The 21,109-nt window shown below is 42.0% G+C and overlaps 2 protein-coding genes across 2 annotated transcripts in view; one reads left to right on the top strand and one right to left on the bottom strand.

Annotated features, from left to right (window-relative positions):
* Positions 1 to 1,016: 1,016 nt before the first annotated feature.
* On the top strand, positions 1,017 to 6,910 carry gldn (gliomedin). The gene is made up of 10 exons (XM_005948987.2): positions 1,017 to 1,810; positions 3,363 to 3,414; positions 3,502 to 3,519; positions 3,671 to 3,769; positions 4,282 to 4,383; positions 4,482 to 4,598; positions 4,824 to 4,904; positions 4,989 to 5,114; positions 5,211 to 5,361; positions 5,453 to 6,910. The coding sequence occupies exons 1-10, from the start codon at positions 1,268 to 1,270 to the stop codon at positions 5,916 to 5,918; spliced, it is 1,755 nt and encodes a 584-aa protein (XP_005949049.1). The 5' UTR covers positions 1,017 to 1,267; the 3' UTR covers positions 5,919 to 6,910.
* Positions 6,911 to 7,003: 93 nt separating this feature from the next.
* dmxl2 (Dmx-like 2) overlaps positions 7,004 to 21,109 on the bottom strand; it is a gene marked incomplete at its 5' end in the record, with an annotated part of 38,553 nt that continues 24,447 nt past the window's right edge. Inside the window, 19 exon segments of the mRNA XM_042227458.1 lie at positions 7,004 to 8,756; positions 10,179 to 10,396; positions 10,496 to 10,548; positions 10,639 to 10,730; positions 10,840 to 10,917; positions 10,993 to 11,120; positions 11,272 to 11,332; positions 12,752 to 12,890; positions 13,010 to 13,131; positions 13,369 to 13,455; positions 14,144 to 14,209; positions 15,214 to 15,331; positions 15,827 to 16,028; positions 16,217 to 16,302; positions 16,393 to 16,526; positions 16,649 to 16,839; positions 19,417 to 19,599; positions 19,878 to 20,123; positions 20,609 to 20,739. Of these exon segments, the coding sequence (XP_042083392.1) occupies positions 8,547 to 8,756; positions 10,179 to 10,396; positions 10,496 to 10,548; positions 10,639 to 10,730; positions 10,840 to 10,917; positions 10,993 to 11,120; positions 11,272 to 11,332; positions 12,752 to 12,890; positions 13,010 to 13,131; positions 13,369 to 13,455; positions 14,144 to 14,209; positions 15,214 to 15,331; positions 15,827 to 16,028; positions 16,217 to 16,302; positions 16,393 to 16,526; positions 16,649 to 16,839; positions 19,417 to 19,599; positions 19,878 to 20,123; positions 20,609 to 20,739 (2,545 nt within the window).

The following is a 21,109-nucleotide window of genomic DNA, read 5'->3' as shown; positions in this document are numbered from 1 at the left end:
AAAGAAAAGAAAAGAAAAGAAAAGAAAAGAAAAGAAAAGAAAAGAAAAGTATTATAAAAACTCATATGTACATGTCTGGCTGGAGCAGTTCAAGCTGTCCAACCACTGGCCATCAGTGACCCACACCCTCGGACCACAGTGCACACACTACAGGGTGAGCTCAGGGCTTGAATCTATGTTGCTTGGCTGATTTCTTCCTCTACCTCCTCCTATGCTGAACCCATGTGTGTGTGTTTGTGTAAAAGGGTTTTAACGCGGCTGCAAGAGCATGTAGGTCAGCTACATGAAGTGAGCAGTGCTCTAAAACACCACAGATGCCAATTAACTTACTCATTAAAGCACTATTAAGGTAGTCACATCTTTGTTTAAGCCAAAGCAGGCTGTACCAGCTACCTTTTGCAGGGAGAAAAGCTTCAAATGCCTTAATTTCTTTTCTGCTGAATTGTCACCTTTCCAGTTAAATGTCATTTTTCAGTTCTAAATCAAAGCTGTGGAAATGGGCCATTGTTGCGCCTGGTGAATGGAAGCTGTGAGGATGTGACAAGGACGAGAGCCGGGGGGAGAAATTCAAGGATACAGGAGGTGGGGGAAAAGGAGAGAACTCAGTGGAGCTATAGTGGTAATATGTAATGATATAGGCCTAACAACAACAACAACAACAATAATAATAATGTAATTGTGTAATAATGTAAATGTACTAGTGAACAGTTGTTTTTTTTCTGGTGTATTCGTGCTTTCTTGTAATGTGTTTGAGTCCTCTTGTGTGTTCATCATATATGTGCGCGTGCATGTGTGTGTATGAGAGAGAGATGTCAGTCTGCCCACGGCGGTGCAGTAGAATGGGTTCAGATGAATATAAATCAGGTGACTGAACAGGCGGGGGTTTCTCCCCAGACAAGCTCAGAAGATTGTGTAATGCCCACTCCTACATCACTGGTTTGCATGTACACACACACACACACACACACACACTCACACACTCACACACATACATAACCCCATCTCCACTTGGTGAACAGCCACTGTATTTACCAGTCTGCCTTCAGACAGACCACCAGTGTTGAGCTCAGATACTGAAGCTGACTAGATTTTATTTAGAGATTTCAAACAAGCTGAACGGGAGCTTAAATTTCCGCTAAAGTCTTCCTGTCTCTTGGATTAGTTTGAATTTTAGATGTTTTGATTTTTGTTGGGAGCACCTTGTTCCATGAGGTCATAGAGCTAACACATCCTCTGTGCTGTTTCACTGTTCTTTCATTCTCTTTGAATGCTGAGGTCAGTGGTTGACCCCCAGAAGAGAGGAGGTGAAGTGGTGACAATGTGGATTCCCACACCCAGCATGACTCTCCCTCAGCGGATGGTGCTGTATGGGACGTGTGTCGTGGCACTGATGAACTCTATAGGCCTTCTGGTGCTCTTGGTCCAGCAGAATCAGCAGTGTGCCAGGCTGGAGCAGACAGAGGCACGGCTGATGGAGGTGGAGCAGAGCTCTGTGGTGGAGTTTCTTCAAGAGGTGCCCAGAGGAGCAGCAGGGCTGCGGGCGAGCGTGGGGGAACAGCCACAATATCAGTACCAATACTCCAGGAACAAGAGGAGCAAAGAAGAGGAAAAGGAGCTACAGCAGGAGCTGCAGGAGATTCGCCAGGAGGAGGGAAAGGAGATCAGTGAGCAGGAGGCCAGCCAGGAGGTCGGAGAGGAAACCGAGAAGAGGACGAAGCACGAGAAGCACAAGCAGCGGCACAGCCAGCACTACCACAAGGCGCAGGTGCAGGACGACATGATGATGATGATGACATACTCCATGGTCCCGGTGAGTCTAGATCCTTGAATGAGAGAGAGAGAGAGAAGGCAAGCCAGGACATTTAGAGCAGCTCAGCCTGCTTCCTTGTTTTGTGATTGCTTAATAATGCTGTCGCTAATGGTTCACTGGACTAATGGCTGAAAGTCGTAACGCTCATGGAGCCTGACAATCTGAAGGCTCCAGATCCTGTTTGTGGTAATATGATTACAGGAATTTTAGTTTAGATGTCCTAATAAAACTCCAACAGAATATTTCCATTTATCAAACTACTTTTTTGTAAACACACTTGAATTTTAATTTTGTACCATTTTAAGCTTCTACTCAGCTACATTTCACAGAAAAACTGTAGTTATTTAACATACTGAGATTCTGCATTCAAATCATGCTCGTCTTATTGAACATGACTTACTCTAGTCACTGCCACAAAGTAAATATTATTACATATCAAATAATAATAATAATAATAATAATATTCCTCGCAGATAATTATGTATATATCTTAAATATTATTCTATAGATACTGACTTAAAAGCTCTATACAAAAGAATTTCAACCAATGTGAATGACTGAATTTGAGCCAATGAATGTTAATGTAACTTAAAAAAGGAAACATTCCTGACATTCTCAGTAACATTGAACAGTCTGATTTCTTTGGAAACACTCTGTGAAACTCATTAACTAGCTTCTGATGACTCAGAGGGTAACGGCAAGGGTTTGGGGGCGTTATGTGTAGCTGGCGGATTTCAAGATGCATAATGGATGAAGTTAGAGCCACAAATTCAACTGTGAGACAACAGCAAATCAGATTTCAAGCTAGCACTTCAGTCAGTGCAGTCCCCTTTTGCTCTGAACATGAACCCTTTACCCTTCTGCAATCAAAGCCTAGACGAGTAAAACTAGTCAGTAGTTTTTGAACTACAAAACAGAAACTGGATGTTCTATTCTAGAGACTATCATATAAAAAGACTGGAGTTAGATTTACCCCATACATCCAAAGAAAGCGACATTTAATCTTCCTTTAGAGCACCTTGCCTCAGTGCTTCTTTTTCTCCACTTCCCTACAGAGCAAAAGTGTGCAGCAGTCAGTTATTCTACCTGCACTTTAAAAAGGTGATGCCCGCCTTGCATGAACTAGGGTCAGCATCAACAAGCTCTTAATCTCCATGCAATATTTTAGCTCCTCTTGCTCTTTTCTCTATAATAACCAAGCTCAGAGTCAAATGTAAAACAATTAATACTCAGACTGTAGTAACATTTCTCATCTACCAAAATGATCAGTCAGTTTAATGTGTATGTCAGGCTCATGTTCTGGCCTGTGCACAGAATGCTGACTCATACCTACTGAGTGTGAACACCACACAATTAACACGATGCTAACTGCAGTTTCCTTAATGGCCGCTGGTGTCTTTTAACATGAAGGGGTTTCTGAAGTCTACACAGATAATCTTTAACTGGCACGTTAAAAGGTGCAGGGTTTTTATTTTTAATAGAGTAATTTCAGGTAAAGTATGCTGCTAAATTTACTGCATTAATATTTTTTCTATTTCCTCTTTTACTTCAGATCAAAGTGCTGATTGATATTTGCAACAGCACCAGGGGAGTCTGCATAGCTGGTATGTTTTACTCGTATGAATCATGTGATCATGTTCAGAATATTACTTTTAAAAAATTCTCTAACATTTCTAAACTTTCGTTCACAGGCCCTCCAGGTCCGCCGGGTAAGTCAACCCACAATTCCTAATCCAAATTTAAAACCTGCTGTAGGGTATGTCTCCTTTGTGGTTTAGTGACCCATATTCTTGATAAGTCTTTTTTTAATGTTTATTCTTTTGTTGAGTCCACAGTAAAGATTTTTTTGTGTTACTCTAGGTTTGCCTGGTGCAGATGGCCTGCCTGGACACAATGGGACTGATGGCATCCCAGGACTGAATGGACTTCCTGGGGCTGATGGGAAAAGAGGAAGAAAAGGTAAGGAATTAGTGCTTTCACTCAGCATCCATCCTTATTTTGTCCTCAGGCAATCTTGGCCATTTAAGCATAGAAGTACTGGCACAATGTAAAAGTCAAAAGGTTGAGTATAACCTGCAGAGAAAAGTATTAAAATAGCAAAAAAGAAGAAACAGCCACTTAAACTCCTTGGCATGCACACACACACACACACACACACGCACAGACTTCTTTCTGTCCATGTATCACAATGCAAGCAGAATTTATTCACATTTTTGCTTCATGAATGAGTGAAGAGTTTGAAACAGCTTTCTTCCCTTGCCGATATTATTCATCTCTGTGGTTTTGGGCTTCAGCTGAATGAACTGGAAAACTGTCTTCCAGTATTCTCCCACTTCACTCTGCTCTCCTCCACAGTGGATGGCATGATTCATGCCAGCAATTCAATGGGACAATTCATTTCAACAATGGGGCAAAGTGTATTGAGGTTACGAATACAATGTTCTAGCTATTTTGCACGGTGTTCTCCGCAGGGCCACCAGGTGAGAAAGGAGAACCAGGAGAAAGAGGGGAGCGAGGAGAGCCGGGCCCACCCGGAGAGAAGATCCAACCATCCAATGATGCCATTATTGAGGGTGAGTAGAACTTTATTGACTTGAACCATTTTGCAGATGACCTGAAATAAAAATAAATTTAAATGGATAACATTTAGACATTCTCTCCATTTGAGCAGGTCCACCTGGGCCTCCAGGACCACCTGGGCCTATGGGTCCTCCTGGCCCGCCGGGGCCTCAGGGGCCTCCCAGAATAGGGCACCGCAGAGCTCACCTCCAAGCTTCTCATAATCAGGGTGAGAGATCAGTCATAGTTTGCAGGTGACATTTGTGTTCCTAAAAACAGTTGTTGACAAAATAATTTTCAATGCGATCAAAGCTCTCGGGAAGAAGGTTCAAATTCTCTCTCTCTTTTTAAATTCAAAGACCCCCCCCCTCCCCATAAAGTGTCTAATTGAAACCTTCTGACAAACTAGTCCATCAATGACATGACTAAAACAGGATGAAACTGCTTCTAACAGGGCTACATGCCATTCCAAATGATGAAACCTCACCTGTAAAGGAGACAGAAAAAGTACACGAGAAGACTGCCAAAAGGAACGGTACGTTTCCACAGGAGGCTGTGTTCATGTGCAGTCATGTGACCTGTGAGTAAATCCCCTGAGATTTTTTGTTTTTCCCCACAGACTGCCTGATTAAGTCTCTGATCAACCCCAGAAATGTGACAAAGATGAAAACCACATTTGGCACATGGATGAAGGACACCGCTCAGCTGAACGATGAGCGAATATGGGTGGCGGATCACTTTTCTGGTAGGCTGGTTACAGAGTGTCGCGCATGTGCTCCTGTCCCCACTTTTATAATCTCCACGTCTTTTAGCAGTAAAGATTTTGCTTGTTCTTCCCCAGGTCGCATGCTGAAGGAGTACAAAAGCATTTCCTTCTTCCAGAAGAACAGCAGCGACACCATAGACGTTATAAAGTACTATCAAGGCTGCGGCCACATCGTTCACAATGGCTTCTTTTATTATCATGCTGCTGGCACTCCCAGCATTGCCAAGTAAGCCTTAAAGCCACTCGATGCACATCAAGGTGATTTTTTATGACTTCCACATCCTTCATTTAGCAGCTTCCTGCTTGTGTGTTCACAGATTTGACTTCAGCACCAAAAGACTTCAGACTCTCACTATTGAAAACTCTTTGTACAACAACCTCGCCTACCTGCTCCCCAACTCTAAGACCTACTTCAAGCTGGCAGCAGATGAGAACGGCCTGTGGCTGATCTTTGCATCCAATGTTGACGAGAGCATCATGGTGGCCCAGCTGGACCAGAAGACCTTCTCCGTCACATCCTACGTGAACACCACCTATCCTCGCATCAAAGCCGGCAACGCCTTCATCGCCTGTGGCGTCCTGTATGTCACCGACACCAAAGACACCAGAGTCACCTTTGCGTTTGACCTGCTGAAGGGAAAGCCGGTCAATGTGACCTTTGACCTGAGGTCTGCTGGTGAAGTGCTGGCAATGCTCTCCTACAGCCCAAAGGACAGACACCTGTATGTTTGGGACCACAGCTACGTCAGGCTGTATGTGGTCCACTTCATCTCTGATGAGTGAGAAACATGATGTCCGAACACGACTGTTACAGTAAATACTGAGAGCAAAACGCCTGCAGACTTTCATCTATTCACTGCATCTGAAAACTGATAACACAAGAGTGACATACAGTGTGTGTGTCGCTGTTTTAAATATATTGTCCCGTGTTACTTTTGTGTTAAGTGAAATTGTAATTGACTGTCAAACTATTTCACTAAAGTAAATATGGTTTTGGTTAACAAGACGTTTGCGCTGTTGCCTCACAGCTAGAAGGTCCTGGGTTTGAATCCGCCACCTGGCCAGAGCCTTTCTGTATGGAATTTGCATGTTTCCCCCGTGTAGTCCAGCTTCCTCCCACAGTCCAAAGACATCCAGTTAGTGGGGTGAGCTCAACTGGCAATTATAAATTGCCCACAGGTGTGAATGTTTGTCTGACTATCTGTTAGCCCTGCAGCGACTGCTGACCTGTCCAGGGTGTATCCATCCTTTCGCAGAAGAAAATGTATGAATGGATGGATGAAGGAAGTGCTGTATTTACTGTACATGGAGTTTTCAAAGGACACAAGATTTACTAATAGTGTGAAAACTTATCATTTTGTATAAGCTGGCAGTTTATGCCAATCAAACCTATAACTCAACTTTTGTTGCCATTTGCGTTTTTGCATGGTGGGTCACCACTGCTTGATTTTTATACAGATGTAACTCGTGATGTCCCTTCCCCCTCTTTTTGTACATATAGACAAACCTGCCTTTGTAAGGAAGCAGCACAGCTGTCTGGCTGAAAAGGATAATAAAAATTAAAATAAAAAAAAAAGAAGAAAAAAAGCGCCAAATCATCCTGATGAAATAAAAAGAATTTATTCACTTTACAAAAGGTAAAACTGACCATGACCTGTTCTCTTACACACCTTCAGGCTCAAGTACCCTAATAGGCCTCTACTCATAATAACGGCTTCTTTTCGACTGTTTGATGTGCACATACGCACATGAATGCGCACACATGCACACGCGCGCACACACACACACACACACACACGCACACGCGACACCAGTGGGACCATTGGGGAAACACTTAAGATGCATACAGTACACACAGAGGGCAGAAAGAGAGGGAGAGAAACACAAATCTCTTTAATAAATACCATACATACACTTAACAAAAGTTACAACTAATCCAACTGGTATGATACAAACCAAAAATAAAGAAATGCCTTCATGTTTGTACAAGGTTGTTGTGATAGTTCATATATATATATATATTTATATAATAAAACTATTTCTATAGTTTTCTATAGTCTACTAGTACAACTAAATGTTGTACTAGTAGGCCAAATAAAGCCAGACATTCATTTGTATATAATCGTTTCCTCTTTAATAACCTATTTATTTGAAATAAACTTTTAGTGTCTCCAGAATTTGAGTGCAAATATCTATTCCTTATGGATGAAACAGTAAAAACAACTAGTGAGGTAAACACACTTACATACAGCAGACTGTTGCACATCTCCCAGTCAGATTACAGTAAAACCCCTTACATTCCTAAAATAAAAGGCAATAAGATAAATAGTTTTAGAAAGGAATGGTCAACCAAATGAACACAAACATAAATAACTTAAATAAGAAAATCAACTCAATTAAAAAAAAAACAAACAAATAAAATAAAATCTTTGTGATAAAACCAGAAGTGAACCTTTGTGTTTCTGCTCTGGGGTGAGTGGGTGGGTGGATCTTTAGCGTTGTACCAGACAGATGGAAACACTGAAATCACAGTCACAGGAGTAAAACACACCGTCTTCCAAACAGGAATGTTCTAGCAGTGAGTCTGCCGCACAAACAGGCATTTGAGGGCAGGTGGGCGCGCAGACGTACAGATGGCAGACACAGCAGAGTGAACACGCACGCAGAGGGCCAAACTGGAGCGGGCTGAACCCAAACCATTATAGGCCAAGTGAGTGATGGGCAGCCAGTGGAAAAAGAGAAGGGGGGGGGATACAGACAGGTGTCACTATCAGGACCAAATGCACCATCAACTCTTCCACGGAGCTGAGAAAGCTGGGCAAATAAAAGGCAGGAGGGTGGGGGGCAAAAACCATCGAAACAAAATGCAGATTCCAACAACTCGATTCACACTGGAAACCACTGACTTAATAACAAACCACGGTGCTGGTTACAGTAGATGCTAAGAGATTTCAGCTGTGGGCACAAAATGACGACAGTTACACACTTTTAAAATTTTTGCTTGAGCACTTTTACAGAGCACTATCAATAGACCTGTGATTGCACCGCATAACGAGAACAGGACATGCATAGCTTCCCTATGGACACACTCTAAGAGTAGAGATTCTTCGATAAAATTACAATAAAACTAGCTTTAAAATCAAGTATGATACCATTTGCTTGTAACTTTGTTTTCAGCCTTTGGGAAAATAAAATGTTTGCAGCTCCGTTTTTAATCGTTCTGGATACGGCCAACAGTAAACTCATGAACACCGTTCATGCTGAAAGTTGCCAACAGCGTGGTAATCTTTTGACTAACTCTTCCCCCAGCAGCGTTTCTATTAATGCCTACAGAGTGTTACAGAAGCATTTCGGTTTTTTCCTCCACTTTCTGACCCTTTCCTCTTAGGACCCTCAGAATTACAAAAAGCATTACAGGGCGTCAACCAAGCTGCTGGGGATATTGTAGCGGTCTGGGAGGACCCTCATCTTTAGGGTGCCGTCTGCTCCGCAGGTGAAGATTCGGTTTCCGGGTCGCGTCTCCACCTGCATGACACCTGCGCCGATGTTCCGGAAGATGGACTGCTTGGCGTGCTCTATGCTAAAAGAGTGCATGAGCCCGTGGCCGGCTAGCTTCCACACCTGGGTACAAAGGAAGAGAGAGCGAGAACAGAGTATATAATTAGTTTCTCTTCCCAGGGTTTTCTGGATGGAAAAAAAAAAAACCCAAACAGAGCATTTTTTAAATAATGAAACTGGAGAAATTAAAAACTATTTGGCTGGGGACACCACTTGTTTGGCATTTGTGATCAATTAGCATTTTTCCATGTTGTTTCTACAAAGAGACAAATGTGCTTTAAGGATCCCAAAAAGGTGGTTGCTGGAGGTTGATGGCAGTAGCAGGAAAAGAGAAAGAGGTTGGACATGGGTATAGAGTGCTAATCTGTGTTTGCTTTTGTTTCTAGCAGGTTGACGCAGTTGCCGGTAGTTTGCATACCTTGACTTGTCTGTAAACACTCGCCAAGCAGAAGTGAAATGATTGAAAGTCTGATGCAAACAAAAAACAGACACCGTCTGCACCCTTTCAAATGTGTTAGTTACAGTGATCAGGCACAAATTTTACTTTGAAGGTGAACAGCTTTAATTTCTGGTTTCCTTAAATGTTTTTACATTTCACAACATGTAGAGTAAATGGCGAGTATTTCCAGACAAGTTGGTGTCTTCCATGAAAACTACAGGTGATCACAGCAATTTTTATTAGCCAATCAACTAAGTCAGAATACAGAGAACACATTTATCAGTAATAAAAATAATTCTCAAATATTTCAGGACAGTAATTTCAACCAGTACTCCATGTGATTGTGCCAAACATTAACACACTGCTGCTTTGACTGTCACTGATAAATCCGAAGTCAGATTTGAATATATAACATACAGTAGTCTGTGTTTTAGTTAGTTCAGCCAAAGTCATAACAAACTATTTTTAGTGACAAGAAGAACAAGGCTTCCTGCAGCAGACAGTATGGCACCCACAGAGGCTTTATCATCAAATCAGTCTGAGTTTACATTAAAAGATTAAAGAATCTGAGTTGATTAAAAGCAGCATGAAAGACTCACTTCTCCAAATCTTTTGCCTTTAACATTTTCTTGTTCCTGCTTATAACATCTATAACAAGAACGCAGTCATCCCGGCAGTGCAGTGTTGACCTTTAGACCGTATCACCTCTGTGTTTTAAGTCTTTGATCTCATCACCTTATACTGGAATACTTAATAAACAAACCACAACAGCAAAGCCTGAAAAACTAGACCTGGAATCTTAAATCCAGGGACAAAAGTGTTGTTTGAAGGCTAGAGAGCTGCACCAAATACTCCTCCAGTTTATGGATTAAAAAAAACAAACTGTTGGAATGAATATAAAAGAATTCTCAGTAGTTTTGATGCTGAATGCTTTACACAGTGCTTATGTTTAATAACATTCACTGACACAAAAGGATATTATTCCTCAGCACACAATGTGAGCGTGTATCAGCAAGGAAGTGAGTGAGAGAAAGAGCATGCGTCACCTTCATGTTGCCCTCTGCAGAGCCAGTGACGAAGAAGTCCTCAAAGGCATCCAATGCGAGGGCCTTGATGGCTGAATCATGGGCCTGGAAAGTGTGGAGCAGCTGCCGCTGTCGGATGTCAAACACGCACACAAAGCCTTTTCTGCCTCCAGTAATCAGCAGCTGCTGTTTAGGAGCATACTGAAGCACAGTGGCCCCGTTCTCATGGCAGGGAAAAGCTGAAGGGGGAGGTAGGAAGTAAAAGTGGATAAACTTGAAATATAGGGAAAAAGAAAATCACTGAAACTCACTTATTAGAATAAATATGGATTTCTCACCATGCACCATAGTATTGTTAGGTGAAATCAGAGTGTCCCACAGGCAAACATTTCTATAAATAACATAAAGCAAAATATTATGCAGCTGGAAAAAATAAACAAAAAGAAAGAGAGCAGTGTTTGATTAGTCGTCCAAATCTGACCTGTTATCATTGGACTGTCCGGCCGTGGCGATGAGACTGGAGGATGTGATGAAAGCAAAATCCCCGCAGGTCTTAGTGTGGCATTGCCAACTCTGAGAGCAAGAACAGGAAAATAAAAGCACATTTTCATTTGAATTATACAGACCACTCATATTGTGTGTGTGCTGCGACTGTGAATAAGGAGGTGGGAGGGAACCTTACCAGGTACGGTTTAGGGTTGGACGATGTCTGGTTAACCTGCCAGAGACTGAGGAAGCCCTCTCCATCAGCGACTCCACACTACAAGAATGTTTCAGAGGAATCAGAACAATGGCACCGTACACACAAAACACAGTTGCTACTTTGTGTGTGTACCTTGTTGCCCTGGGAGTTGAAATAGAGACGGGTGACTCGAGCGTTGCCTGCTTGTCTGAAGCAAATGAGTTGCTGAGGTCTGTTCCATTCAAACATCCTCACGCTACCATCCTGAGCCCCAGTCATGTCTGATACACAGCCCCACACACACACAAACCAGGAAAAGAAAGGGAGAGAGATGGTGGGAAAAGAACAGGAATACAAAGCAGGAGAAGCTATATAATTTACTTATACATGGTAAACATGTATACTGGTGAATCCTCTCAAAGTAGCACTCACAGTACTGATATATGGGATGGGATGTCATTCTCTTCACATTGTTTAGATTCCTCTTCATAATCTGAAAGACATCAATATAAACATACATTTATCTTGTAATTAGCTTAAATTAATTGGGCAAACAATTAAGTTAACTATCTGAAAACGTCAGGCGTGAAGATCAGCCTAGTGAGTGGTTGACGACCCCCTGAGCAATAACTGTTGCCCGTTTGGGTTCCACTCTTCACAGTGTCACTACCACTTAGCGTGCATTTAGCAAGTTTTTGCAGACAAATTGGTTTACACATTAATCAAAGGCGACCATATCAATCTGCTACCAGCCAAAGCAATCGCAAACAGCTATTCAGTGCAGCGCCGATCATCAGTGGTCATCAAGCAGTCTTTAGGCATTTTTAAGTGGAGCCTTGGGCTAACCTAAGCAGTAACGTGATTGGATGATGGGCTGACTAAGGCACCATCTATGTGCGCAAGAGTTTAAATCCCTTTTATCAAATCTTCTTCTCAGACACACATGACACTCGTTCAGGTGTGCACTCGTTCAGACTTATACGTGACTATGGTAAATTACACACCAACACATCACTTCAAACATCAAGCAAATTTCTGCAGATCGCCTCAATATTCAGAGCTTCCAGCTCTTTTCGTTAAAACTCATTCCTGCACTTTCATGACTTCTTCAGCATCAACAATATCTTTAAAGTATTTTACATGCATGTAATTTCACATTTTGGTCATGAAAAAACTTTTTTTCTGACCACTGCTGTAAAGACTAATTCTAAAACTGGACAGATAGTAGCTTTTAGACAGATGCAACTAATTTTGCTGCACATCAGAATATGATAATTGAATATGTTAAGAGAGCCCTCCTCAACCTTCACACTTAACAAAACCCCTTCCACAGTCGTTTGAACCTCTATGACACCCTCGGTCTTGTCCTCCTTTGTGTATCACACTAAACATTTATCACCGTGGCTGGGACACTGAGAACCTATCTGCGTGTTAGTCTGACGCAAATCTGTACCTTGGCTAGCCGTCTGAAAGGGCTTCTGATATCTGTGTTTATATTTGGCCATCACTGCCATGCAGACACACCCCCAGTCTGTATCTGCATCTACAGACTCAGCAGGCCAGCTGTTTAGTCGGCGTGGTTCAGCAGCGATAACAATAAAAAACAAACTTTGCCTGAAAACGTGCAAGCCCGGCAGACTGCTGAATAAAATCCCCAAATTAAATTGATTTTTTTCCAGAAGCAGAAGTTTTAAATGAAGCGTTTTCATTTTGTAAAAATACATCTAAATCTTTACTAATGAATATTATGAAATGAAACGACTGCAGAGTCATGCCACCCTTTCTATGAGCCCTGAAACAGAACTTAATCACCCCCTACTGGTTATCGCTAAATACTGCATATGTACTGCTGCCTGGTTTTGCTGGATTCAGGTTGCACAGCTGTGTAGATTTGCAGTGAAGAATCGCGTACCACACTGGCTCCCATACTGGTCTGACCACTACCGAGCCACGGCATGGATGCAGAGACTGGCATCTGCGGTGGTGCAAAGGGGACGGAGCTAGCCTGGGCAATATTGGTGTGCGAAGAACGATGATCTACATCATCAGAGCTGTAAAACAAACAAACAAAAAAACACAAGCTATCATTTAATTGGAGAGGAGACAGGGAGTGTGCAGTCCAGGCTCGGTGAGATTTGAAGGAAATCATGAGATCTGCTGCTAGTCTGACCTGCGAGACTCCTTATCAAAGTCCTCCCCAATCCACGTGTAGGGCTGGACAGCTACTAGACTGGACACATCAACCTCTTGGACATCATGGGTGGAAGCCAACACTATTTCATTAGAGTTAGCCTAGGAAAGTAAGGAAGCACGGTGGATAAGGCGAGACAACACATATCACTAGCTTCTCTGAATTCCCAGAAAGTAACTGCCATGTATTTGCTACTTAAAAAGGATTTCTAGAAACCTTCATTCAATATAAATCTATCTAATAATCCTGTCTCCATGTACAGTGTCCTCAGAATCAAAGGAAATTATGAACCACAAGTTTTCCCCAGTATTTTACACAAGTTAACACCCACAACTGACCTTATTTATGGCAAATGCCATGATTATATCAGACTCCTTGTGGATGATTTTAGCTTTTCCTCCAGGGTAGCCCAAATCAGCCTCCACCTGGAAAAGACAAAAAGAAAAGGAAAACATCAAAGCTGAAGAGAGAAACACTAAAATAAGGTTCTCCTGGGTCAGATTAATGGTATGAAGGAGATTTTTTGAAAAATAAATAGACTTTAATTTCCCTCTAGTAGGATAGAAAACAGAAAATATTGACAAGTATGACTACTGAGCTTCTGAGCTGACACCCTCCAGTTAGAAAGCCTCGCCACCACACCCTGACAGTGAGCATGCAAGTTAGTAGGTTTAAAGTGTGTGCCATCTCATTTATGTGATTTTGAGTCCTGCAGAATCAGTCCAGCTAGAAAGGATGTGAGCTACACAGGGAGATGAGTTATTGATAGGTTTGGATATGAGGTTATGTGAGTGGATAAGTGTCCCAGTGAGAGGAAGAGATTAGACATTAGATCTAAGCCATAGAGCTTCGAGTAGATTTTATGCCAAAAAATTACCAGAGCAGTCACTATCAGGCCAAGCTAGAGAGGAGACATGCAGTGCTTTACCCCAGCGTGGCGGGATCTCAAAACAAACTGCAAACCAAACCCTGTGCAACTGGTGCAAGATTTCTTTTAGTGTTTAATGCACTTGCTCCTTCAAGCTTGGCTTCGCAATGACTCTCCCAGACAGAAAAGATAGACAGATGCTCAGACAGAGCCAGGGCCTGGGCTGGTACAGTAAATGATACTACCTTATAGGAACTGCTAGCTCCTGCTTTGCAGTGTGGGCTTATACGGTCCGTATGGTTCTCTACAGACTACACACACACAGAGGCAATATAGACACAGGACACACCAACACAGCACGACACAACACACATGCACAAACAGAAAAATAAATCATGAAATGAAAATGAAAAAAATTAACAAAGCTGACAGGATATTGTATACTTGGTGATAAAATGGGAGTAAGTCAGACATGTTGCAGCAGGTATGGAGACATCTTACTATTACAGCTGAATTTGACATGATGTTATTCCAGTTAGCGAAAAAGGTTTTAATTATTAACTAGGCATGAGGACAAGAATCTATAGGAGGTTTTTTTTTTAAGTTCGAGCTGCATTGGCAGTCTGTCATAAAAGTGACTGATTCAGACATCACAGAAGGCAGTGAACCATCTTATACTTGATTATATGTTAAAGGAGTCAAAGCAAAGATAAGAAAAATATTAATAGTGATAAAAATGCTCACTCGGTGCGCTTTAAAAAAAATAATAAAAAAAATCAAGGGATGAATTTAGATACATGACTAAAAAAAATGACCAAATTGCCATTTCCAACTAATAGACTGCAAAAATATTCCAAAAAAGATCTGGGAAAAAAATAAAAAAATATCTGGACAACCGAGCATCTGGATACCGTTTTCCATTTTTAAGGGAAAACCTACTGTGGACATGCGGCACACTAAGAACTAAAGTTAAATTAAAAGGCATATAAAATATGTTATTTTTGTAAAAACTGTTCGGATACTTCACTTTGGTAGGGCTAGTTGTTTGATGCCTACAAGGATCATAAATCTCTGTTTATAGGCGTCGTGTCTTTACGTGTGGTTAACCTGGGCTAATGTCAGCAAATCCACTTCAGAAATTTGTTTTCTTTGACAATCATGTGTTACACTAAGATGAGGAGGAAAAAAAAGAATAAAAGAAAAAACCAACATAATATAGTTGCCGACTAATGTGATGTTCAAGTACTTAAAATTCATAAAAGAAATTATAAACTTCATCTAAGGAAAAAAACAAAATTAAATGCCATGTGCCGACCTCACTCTGCTTCCTTTTCTTTGTGAAGATGTAACGGATTAATGTCTCCTGAAGAACTTCCTGTTTGACCAGGAAATGCCACAAACGTCGGGCTGGAAAGGACTGGTGGTTCCTTGTCCTAAAGAAAAAAAAAGTGGATGAAAACAAGGTGATCACAAACAGGCTGTTTGTGACTGTCACTTTGAAAAATCAGAAGCAAAGAAACTAACAGAGTAACACAAATTCCTGTAGTCTGCATGGAAGAAAACTGTCTTGTCTGCAAACACTTGCCAGCAATCTTTAGCAAGTAAAGCCTGAAAAAACACGAAAGCTTGAAGAAATGTGATGTGAATCTGGAAAGAAAGAACAGCCATTTTCAAAATTCAAGTTATGCCTTCTGGCTGAAACCAATATGTTTCTAAGGGTGGAACTTGTTTTCCATTTCCAGTCGATTTACACTTATTTCACTACCACTTGTGAGCAGTTAGCGAGTTGTTCGGAGAGAATACTGTTTTTTTCCCCCCAGCAACCTTTGGTCACTAACTGGTGTCTACATCTGTGCTACTGAGGCCTTATCTATTTATCTGCTGTAAGTACAAAGACAAAAATTACATATAGATGATGTAATACTCACTTGAAGGGTGTGTTGTCAGGCTCCAGCATGGCCTTATGTCGCAGTATTGCAGGGCCACCTCCTGTGCTGAGGTCAGTAGGGTAAGTGTTGATGTAGTTGGGAGGTGGGCCATCAAACGTATTCATTCGCTCCAACAGAAGCTGCTCCCAGGTCTCCAAAGTCTTCAAGGCAGCATTGCTCAGAGGGGACGTGACTGGCAGCTCTGTGACACAAACACATATACAAATTTGATATTCAGAAGCAAAAAGCTATGAAGCGTTTATCTGTGGATTCCATATGACTAACAAATTATTGTTGAAATGTCCTAAAATATTTCCATGCACCTTCATAAAGAATGCATCGCTTACGTTTAGAGAGGCGTTTAGGATCGGTCTTTTGGCGAGCATGTACCTGTAAAGTCCAGGCCAGTGAGAGGAATGAAGTTCTTGACATTGTGATAAGCCAGTTTCACCATGACCAGGCGGATCAGAAACCAGCTACATAACCCACAAACACACAAATAATTAAAATATGAACCTCAATGAGTCTCAGAGGAAATAAAGAGAAAGAAGCATGGCTGGCTGTACCTGTAAGAGTTGGGGTCAGAGTGCTCAGTCATCTGTGTGTCAGATAGGAAGGCGTCATCATCATCTTCGTCATCCTCGGCACCGCTTTCGTCTGAGTCATACAGGGCGTTGCTGTCTGACAGCGGCAGGAAAGGCTGAGAGGGGAAATGATCAGCAAAGAGTAAATGAAAGGCTTAAATATGTATATTGTTTTGTTTTGTTTTTTTAAACCTTAAATCTGAAGCAAAGATTCAGTTTGACAGTTTTACTCTCTTACTTTGGCCACAAAATAGTCCCACATGCTCAGCTCTGGGGGAATGAACTTCTCCCTGTAGGTGGGTCTTTCAACGGGAACAGGAGGTGGCGTGGCAGGTGTCTCCTTTACAGGGCGTCCAGGAACCAGCATCCTCATGTTGAATCTGCGTCTGTATCGGTCCACATCCTCTGCTGGGGGCTGAGGGGGAGCCACTGTAGCAGAAGAAGAATGAAGAAATGGTATATTTCAAACACAAGACAATTTGAAAAGAGTTCTGCAGTGTGCTGCATTTTATACAAAGGCTGAAGATCAGCTGAAACTCAGCATCACTTTAAATCCAAAAAAGAAGAAAGAAATAGATCCGGAGGAAAAGTACTGCATCCACATCCTACACAAAACACATAATACCTGAGAAAGGAGGCTCCTGTCTGCACCTAACTTCAGTCACAAATGACACGTCATACACTTTTGGAAAGGAGAAATACAAAAAGGCACAAAAAGCACACGTTTGGGATGTAAGCACAGGGCAAGAAACACTCGCTAGTACACAAACCTGCACCATTATCCAGGATGACCATCTCTGGTATCGCACCAGACAAAACAAGACAAGACACAAACCAGAGTAGACAGTGCAGTTAGACACACAGATACTGCACAGTCCATTACATAATAGAATCAGTGAATATTTCATGTGTGGGCACAAAGAACACATCAAACGATGGCAAATTTCTTCAGCGATCATGTGCTAAGCATTTCCTCATATCCACAGCACTTAATAGGCAAACAGGATGAGACTGGCAACTACAGTATGTTAAGGTTAAAATGAGTTAATTAGAACATGACAGTTGGGCATCAGCATGTACCTTTTCTCTAAAGCTGTGTGACTGTGGCATGCATGCAGGTTTGCAGCGGCCCTCAAAAGGACAATTTTAACAAGTGATTTTTATCAACAGGCTGGCATTTAAGATGGCCTGTCCTCTAAAGGAGCTCTTCAAAAGGCCCCTGGCCTTGCTCAGAGCTGCCTGAAGCTCTAGAGATGTGGAGTCTAAATGCCAGTCCCCATCTTCCTCCCTCACAAACACAATGTGAGCACGGTATACTCTGGCCTGATGAATATGGATGAACAGTGTCAATTTCAGCCAACAGTGCCACAGTAGAGCTGTGAGCACTTTGGGAATGGCTTAGTTTTTGAAATAAACAGACAAACACCTGAATCATGTCACACAAGCGCTAGTATAAATCTATAATGCAGTAACTAACTCAACTGCAAATTACTTACGTACACCAACTCCATTTGCATTACTTCAAAATACAATCCCAGTTTCAAGAGAGTTGGGATGCCGTGTAAAATGCAAATGAAAAACAAAATGCAATTTTTGCTAATCTGTTTTCATCACAGTAGATCATAGAAACCATATCAAACGTTTGAAGGGAGATTAAGTACCATTTTAAGAAGGATATTAACTCGTTCCCAATTTGATAGCAGCAACATGTCTCAAAAAAGTTGGGGCAGGGCCATGTTTACCCACTGTGCAGGATCCAACCTTATTTTAATCTGTACAGTCAGGACTGTCTGAGCAGAGCAGCTGCTGGACTTTTGGGAGAGGAATGCTGTCCCATTCTTATCTGATATGGGAATGCAGCTGCTGAAATCTGCAAAGCTTTCCCTGAAAAACTAATCTGAATGGGAGCACATGTTCCTCTAAAACCTGTACATACCAGTCAGCACTGATGGTGTAATTCCAGATGTGCAAGCTGCTAGTTCCATAGGTACTAATACAGTTCCATATCATTTCTGAACGGAGCGCTCTCCTCTTTAGTCTGGAGGATGGTGCATCCATGTTTTAACAAAAAAAAGAATTTCATCTGACCACAGATCAGTTTTTCTAGTTTGTCTTAGTCCATTTGAAATGAAGTTTGATCCAGAGAAGACAACGGTGTTGCATTCTCTGGCAACAGCCTTGTCCTTTGTGCACAGGGAAGATTTCTCCAGGTTCCTTGAATCTATGAAAGTAGATGATGAGATTTTAAAAGTTTTACACTGAAGAGGACCGATGATCTTCAGCTCTTGGAGATGCTCTTTTTTTTTTTTTTTTTTTTTTTTTTTACAAAGCAATCGTGTTAGTGACATGTTGTAAATGAACCTGATTAATTGCAAAATGTTACTTTTCAGTCCTTTTGTCACCCTGTTCCAACTTTTGGTATTTGTTGCTGTCATCAAATTCAAAGTGAGCAAATATTTTTCATGAAAGAGTAAAATATTTGTGTTTTATTGTAAATAAAATATAGGTTTAAGAAATGTGTAAATTATTACATTCTGTTTTTGTTTAGATTTAACACAGCACCGCAGTGGTTTTCTTGAATTGTGGTTGTATTTCATTCTAAAATCTGGACAACACACAAGTAGATATTTAGCCTGAACGCTACAGGAAGCCTCTGAAAGTGTACCTGGTTTAGTCTCAGATTCACATATAGTGGGCTGCTCAGCATTGGCCTCTGAATACTCGTTGCTAGGCCCAGCTGGTGCTTCAGTGACACAAAATGAGCACAGAGGACGTTACAACATGTACATGCAATGCAGTATACACACACACACAAACACACACACAGCTGTTGGCTTGTCATAACAGTAGTGGATTTTTTTTTGTTTGTTTGTAATGCTCATTCAGCAGTAGCTTCACGATAGAGTGGTGGGTCATTCAAGCAGTTGCAACAATGCAAACCTTTACAATTACCATGCACTGCAATTCTGCAAACCAGCACTGCAATCCACCAGCCCAGTTACTCACAGCTGGTGTTAGCTGCAGATACCACAGTGCCCACCCCCTCGTCCCTTAAAACAGGAGGAGGGGGACGTTTAGGGCGCTGGGTTTCAGTAGGGGTGACAGTGGGGTTTGAGGTGAAGTTGCTCTGCTCTGGTCTTCCTGTCTCTTCAGACTCCTCTGGCCTGGCTGCCTCAAAATCAGCTGGCGCTGGGACACAGGGCAGAGGGCACACTCACACAAGACGCTACACACGAGTAGCAGCAGCATGTTAGGAGCATCAACAGGACAGTGCTAAGTAAATATCTATGCGATAATACCAAAAGTGGAAGTGATCAGAGATGTTAAAGGGAAAACAGACGTGGGAGGAAAAAGGTCAACTTCATGTGCTGAATCAAGGGATAAAGGCAAATAATTACAACCATGAACAATGTTGACATGGTAAAGATAAAGGTTTTAGATCGCTAACTACCAAATTGTCCTTTTACCTGGTGGAGCCTCAGGCCTCTTTGGCTTAATGACGACTTTGGCCCCTCCTCCGAAGACTGCGGCCCACACCCGGTTATTGAGGGGATGTGCTGCCAGGCGGAAGAGTTCATTGCTGCTGTGAGTGCCCAGGCCATGGATTAGCAGGGAAAGATAAACTGCCACAACAGCTTCACACAGGAGCACACTGAGCTTTGGCTGGTCCTCGTCCCTCGCAGATGTCAACAATGAAATCAGGGACGACACACCTGCAGAGAGGGGAAGCACATCCAACGTGATAAACGTGCAACAGATTAACCCCTAATTTACACAAATAACTTCCACAGGCAAACAAAAACACCATCTCAGCACCATCGAGAACCCATTTATGAAACCTTTTCAGGATGGCGTGATCAGTCTCTTTCTTTCCATTTCCTTCCCAGAGGCCACTGAGCTCCTATTATAGAACACCATCTGCCTCTCTGCATAAACACAGACTGCCTGCTTTGCTCTGCTCTCTCTCGTCCTGCTCTTCACATTTTCACAAAATACTGTCCTTGATGTTTACACAGAAAGCCATTTTCCCCATCCTATGCATCTGTGAGGATCCTCAAATATGACTTCAGTTTCATTTTGTAAAACTACAAATTAGAGCAAATGTGTTATTATATTCTAATCCAAATCCTCTCTTCAGTCGGAATCAAACCAACTCCCCAAATACACCACTGGGTAGTAAAGTAAGAGGTCTTATTACCTGGCCACTGTGCAGGTGCAGAGGTGGGAGTAATATGCTCTTCAATGCTTTCTGTGCGGAGTCGTTTCCTCTCACTGAGCAAAAGGCCCTGGTAAACCATCCCTGTAAACTGGTTGGCCTCTGTTTGACTGCTGCAAAGCAGCCAAAACATTAAACGATAAAGTCACAACAGCCCAAAACATGCATGTTTCACATTTTGTTAAATATATTTATTCTTCTTTCATAGTGTGAAACTCAAAGATACAAATGTCTGAACAGACCTGGGCCCTGTTCCAGGAAGCCGGTTTAGTGGAAAAACTGAGTAAGTATACCCTGAGTTAACGAAAACTCTGGGTCTTCGGTTTCACAAAGCGAGTTCAGCTGCAGCCTGACTGAGTCACTATGACGACACACGCCGTGAAGCTAACCTGCCCCCTAGCAGGTTTGCTACAACTAACCCTGACTGTCTCTGCCCCTTTGTCAGAAACCTGACAGTAGGAAGTGTCAGACATGGCGTGCCCC

Source organism: Haplochromis burtoni, unplaced genomic scaffold, assembly GCF_018398535.1.
Source record: "Haplochromis burtoni strain Fernald_Lab_line unplaced genomic scaffold, NCSU_Asbu1 Contig_262, whole genome shotgun sequence".
NCBI classification, from domain to species: domain Eukaryota; kingdom Metazoa; phylum Chordata; class Actinopteri; order Cichliformes; family Cichlidae; genus Haplochromis; species Haplochromis burtoni.
This window is presented reverse-complemented; position numbering and strand designations above follow the sequence as displayed.